Source organism: the organism of the source record quoted next, unplaced genomic scaffold (assembly GCF_019419815.1).
Source record: "Pyrus x bretschneideri cultivar Hongxiangsu unplaced genomic scaffold, Pyrus_bretschneideri_v1 Contig38, whole genome shotgun sequence".
Lineage (NCBI taxonomy): Eukaryota > Viridiplantae > Streptophyta > Magnoliopsida > Rosales > Rosaceae > Pyrus > Pyrus x bretschneideri.
In genome coordinates, this window is record NW_025999701.1 from 4,739,950 (window position 1) to 4,745,087 (window position 5,138).

Here is a 5,138-nt window from a genome sequence, read left to right on the forward strand (position 1 = left end):
CTTTGACGAGAATCGAACTAAACCTTTCCACTTACAAATGAAGAAAAATACTACTAGACCGTAGTACTAAGTGGCTTTTGTTCAACTTAATTCCCAAAGAAATCCAATTGTTCTTTTGTTTAACGATCAAATATCGGGCTAGCATTTTTAGTATACATTTTCTGTGCACTCATTGTGAATTCTAATTTCTACAAACCCAAAAGATGAATCACAAAGTCTGCAGGTAAAACCCAAAAATCACCGGACAAGTTATTTACATGAAAATACAAGTAAATCAGCCCGAAACATGCTTCTCAATGGATGCTGGAAAACACAAAAATAGCCGAGTAACTTTTGAGAAACAAGTTACAAATCATTTATTCCATTCCGGGGTGTTACAAAATAACAATTGCTGTGAGCAAAAATTCTGCTGTTTGTAGAAATTTATGGCCAAAAAATACGATGTCAACAGCAGAGCAGTCACATATAGTAACGTTAAATCTATGCTGCAAAAGAATTATGATCAATTCCAAATTTCTTGGTAGCAACTTTAACACTGACTCGAAAATCATTTCGCCAGTTGTACTTGAAAACATCACCTAGTCTTTACAATATTCTTGACTCGGCATCCTGACCTCAACGTCTCCATAATCGACCCTGCTGCTTCTGATTTTGCATCCGCCTGCAATGTCATTACAGTTCTGTTCAGCATTATGGCAACTTGTAACATTTTCTTTTTAAGAACAAATTTTTATTGCAAAGAAGCAAAGTTTTGTTAGAAATTATGGCAACTTGTAACATTATAAAGAGACAGATTCTCACATCGCACAATAATAAAATCAGTCGTATAAGAATTATGCAAGGAATCTCAGACATGTCTTGCAAGTACGAATAGGAGAGCATCTTCTCTCAACAGTAATACAGCTAATGTGTGGTTAATCACTAACGTAGAATTAAGTGAATCAACATGAACATGACACAGTTGACCTTTTTAATTACAAAGATTAAACACAAAATGAAGACTTACTGTTGATGCTCTTTAGATCGCCTAATGAACTCTGCAGGAATATCACGCCCTTCATATGATTCCAATACTTGCCTGATATCTACTGGAGGATTACGGGCAACAACTGCACATAAACAAAGCACAATGAGGCGGTAATGCATTTCTCACGAGCTTCAGGAGCTGAATTAACACAAATGATGGGAAGTCAACTGGTGCTAGAAGAAATGAAAATCACATGACTTACACTCAAGAAATGGTATGAAATCCACAAGAGCTGTGTCATCCAACTCATACTTATATGGCTTTATTATGGCACCATTTTCGGGCTGGAGACTATTTTCTCGTGCATGGGCACTCAGATAGATGATCTTTTTTGGATCTCGGTTAAGTTTTGAAAGGTCCTGCCAAGAGAAACTAAATCTCATATCTTTACCAATCACATATATCGAAACCAGATATAGAACATGAACAGAGAGGAAATTGGTTTGGAATCAATGCACATTCGAGTTTATCAATTATTTCACGGTTTGACATGGCACACCAGTAAACTTCTTAGTTGCAGGATCGTTAATTGTAGTAACATAGCAATCAGCTTAGAGATGCTGCATTGGCAGGGGCTAGAGCCACAAACCGTACAAAATAAATACCACGCTAAAGGATCATTGCAAAGATATAAATCAACAAAAAGGTACACAATAGAGGAAATCGAACATCATGTAGTGAAACAAAATTCCCAAAAAACTGACCCTATAATGTTGTCCATTCTGATACTTAGTGGCAGCCTTTCCCAGCCTATATCTTACAAAATTCTTGGTGTCCAGTCTCTCCATTACAGGATCTACATACTACATTTACCAAGAAACAGCCCGATTCTGTCAGTAATTTAAAAAAGAGAACAAAAGGTAATGACGATGTATAAGTGAATTATTAAATACCATATTTGAATAGTCTGAATACACAATGATTTCATAAAACTGAGCAAGATGTTCCAAGAAGGCATCAACTCCAGGTCTTTTGATAGTCTGCCAGCCCTTTTCTCGCTTTATACGCCAAATAAAAAAAAATGGATGTCAGTAACCAAACCAAAATGACAAAAAAAAAAAAAAAAGAGCCTTCAAGGTCTGGACTGTAATGCTAAACACACTTTAGATGACATGAACAAATGGGGAAAAAATTAATTTCTTAGAAATCTTGAGATCACATAAACATGAAGTACCAAATAAATCTTCTAAGACCATGCTAAATCTTGCCAGCATAAGAGTGCAACGTCTTAAGTTGGAGACAAAATGCCTCCACCACCCTTACCGTCCAATAAGAGTACAGTAATGTCTCCTGGAGATCCAGAACAAGGGTAAAAACATGTTTCTCCATGGGATGCAAATCTGGGAGAAGCTTCTCTGCGTATGGTTCAGTATAACCCTATATAAGAGTAAGAAGAATTTGAGTCAAACAACAGTCAGCTCTTTAGACAAGAGTCACATCAATCAAACCACAACATTAGTCTGTGGAAGGAAGCGGAGAAAAAACTCTAAGAGAATAAAAAACACACTCGAATTTGTTCTTCAATCGTCCTCCTTGCATCAATGTAAGCTTCAGCTGCTTTAGCAGGCACTGAAATATAGGACAAAAAAGAATCAGCATACTATCAGTAACAACGTGAGAAATAATTGATCTGCTGCTAAACGTCAAGCTCATCAGGTGACAAGTTAAACCAAATAAGCTCTGTCAAATTTTATAGCCTAGGCGTGGGCATTAAAGAATATGTTTCATCAATATACCTTTTTGAAAATACATCATCAAAATATACATAAAATGGTTCAGTAAACAATTCATTTCTCTGTGATAAAGAGTTGGATCAAAAGATTAATGACTAGTTCTGTCATCTTCTGATGTTGGTTATAAGGTAACTATATGCTTAGTAGTTAACATATTTATACTACCAAACAAAAGTAAAAGCAAAAGATGATTGAGGTTAATTCAATACATTGTCTACACAACAGGCTCCAGAATAAAGTAAATTAACAGATGCCAACAACGATAAAAAGTTCTCAGACTGCGTAGTTGAGGACCTCACCTGTAACTGCAGAAGAGTATGCCCAATTTTTAAATTTCTGCAGAAGAAATAGATTGTTAAATGTTAGTCTACTGAAAACTCATCCCTTTCAGTTGTGGAGGTAATAATGATAATATAATGCATCATAAAAAGCAAAGCCAAACAACTTCATACGACGCGAACTAAATGCAACCTACTACTTATCTGTCTTCTGTAGCTGACAGATTAGAACACACTTCTATGACGAACAACTGTTAAAAGATTTAACTAATAAACAACCCAGTTCATGCAAGCTAAACCATAGAATATGTGTATACAAGACTGGATAGGCTGATTTGACTCCTTGAATAACAATCCTATATAAAGGCTTGGACCATTTTTTTTAACAAAATACTTTCCTTCATGGTTCAAGCCCTCCCACTGGACTGACCACAGCTAGCTAAAAGGTATTAGTACTTGGTCGAGATATCCCTGATTTTCACTTGAATCAATCAGATGACCGGGTCAAAGAAGTCGACCAAACACTAATGGCAGTTGAAAGACATCCTCTGTACAGGTCAGGAATTTTCAAGTCCTATGTGTCTAACACTCATATGACGTACATTAAACTCGCTAGAAATGAATTCAACATACTAAAATGACAGGATATACTTTCCAAACCATGTCAATCAAATGCTTAGACTATTTTCATCTAAAACTTGTTTCGCATCACAAAACAAAAGAAGCCGTACATTTCATTCTTTCCCTTCCTCATCTCTTCTTCAGGTTGAGTTACTTGAATATAATTGTTATTTTGCACTATTAAGTCATGCGGACAGCTAAGTAATTGTGTTCCTAAAACAAAGTTCCAAGTCATACTTACTTCAAGAGCGGATGCATCATCTGCCAACCTGATAGTTGAAGGTGCTGCTCGGAGAGCCTTGGTCTTTTCATCGATTTCTTCCAAAGAGTAAGCTGCAAAATGGATGCAATCCAAGATTCACTCTTTCACATTAACCAATATTACAAGCACAAAGAATAGCTGTTTGGCCGAAACCCACATCAAATTTCACTTCTACAAACCAAAAAGAAAAGGAATAAGAATGAGAAACCCAAATATCACGATCAAATCAAATCCCAAATCTTATAGTTCGACATTGTTCAATCAATTCGCCGACAAATACAAATTCCTCATCACAAATTAATCTAAAACGCCCAAACCCAAGCCTTTCTTAATCTTTTCAGCCAAAACCCACGTCAAATTTCACTTCAAAACCCTGAGAAAACACCAAGCAGTATAAAATGAACCAGCATTGCCAGAGCAGCATAGCTCATACCATACGAGACATAACCAACAGAAGCAGTGGCTCCAGTGATCGCGCCAATGAGCGAGTACTTGAGAAAGTTCCAAGATTTGCTACTTGAAGCGTTCGGAGCGGGAGTGCTTTGAGGTGGCGGTGGAGGTGGAGATGTGAGATCGGAGACTAGGGATTGGGCTCCGATGAGCGGTTCTTTGGAAGGGGTTGAAGCCACATCGGAGCTCAATAGGCGTCGATTGCGCTTGAACAGCCAGGAGACTGAACGGGACCGAAGCAGTATCGAGGACATTGCTAGGGTTTTAGAGAGGTTTTGGTTGTGATTGCTGTGGTTTGGGATTGGAGTAGGGTTTTGAGGAGAGAGAGAGGGATGGAGAGGGAGACGCCCGGGGGGGGAAGGAACAGAGAAGGAGAGACAAGGGGCTGTTTGGGTGTTGGAATGGAATTTGTTCGGAACCTTCGAGGGGTTATACGAGGGATGTTTGGACGTCGGTTCTTCTTTAGTTGTTTCTAGTTTAGTCAAGAAACTCTCTGTTTGGCTTCCGACTTGCATTGCCTTGATTTTTGTGTTTGTCCAAAATTCAAATTGTTTTCCAAAAAAACAAAATACACATTGTACACGTCATGCATGTTAGTCTACATTTTTTTGTGTAGGATTAGCTTGGATATGTATTAAAATGTGGCACTTGTATTTTTTTTAAGTGAAGATAAAAAAAAATAGATTAGATATGAAGAAAACTAATCCCTACTAAGCCTATAAAAATGACAAGATTGCGAGGGATACGTTCTTCCTATGACTAGTTCA

The 5,138-nt window shown here is 37.5% G+C and overlaps 1 protein-coding gene across 1 annotated transcript; it reads right to left on the reverse strand.

The window, feature by feature from the left end:
- Positions 1-331: 331 nt before the first annotated feature.
- On the reverse strand, positions 332-4,776 carry LOC125468478 (mitochondrial import inner membrane translocase subunit TIM50-like). Its single transcript, XM_048564282.1, has 10 exons — positions 4,355-4,776; positions 3,901-3,992; positions 3,060-3,096; positions 2,535-2,596; positions 2,291-2,404; positions 1,921-2,025; positions 1,732-1,830; positions 1,230-1,386; positions 1,007-1,109; positions 332-661 (listed from the first exon to the last, which is right to left on the reverse strand). The coding sequence occupies exons 1-10, from the start codon at positions 4,623-4,625 to the stop codon at positions 616-618; spliced, it is 1,086 nt and encodes a 361-aa protein (XP_048420239.1). The 5' UTR covers positions 4,626-4,776; the 3' UTR covers positions 332-615.
- Between the last annotated feature and the right edge of the window lie 362 nt (positions 4,777-5,138).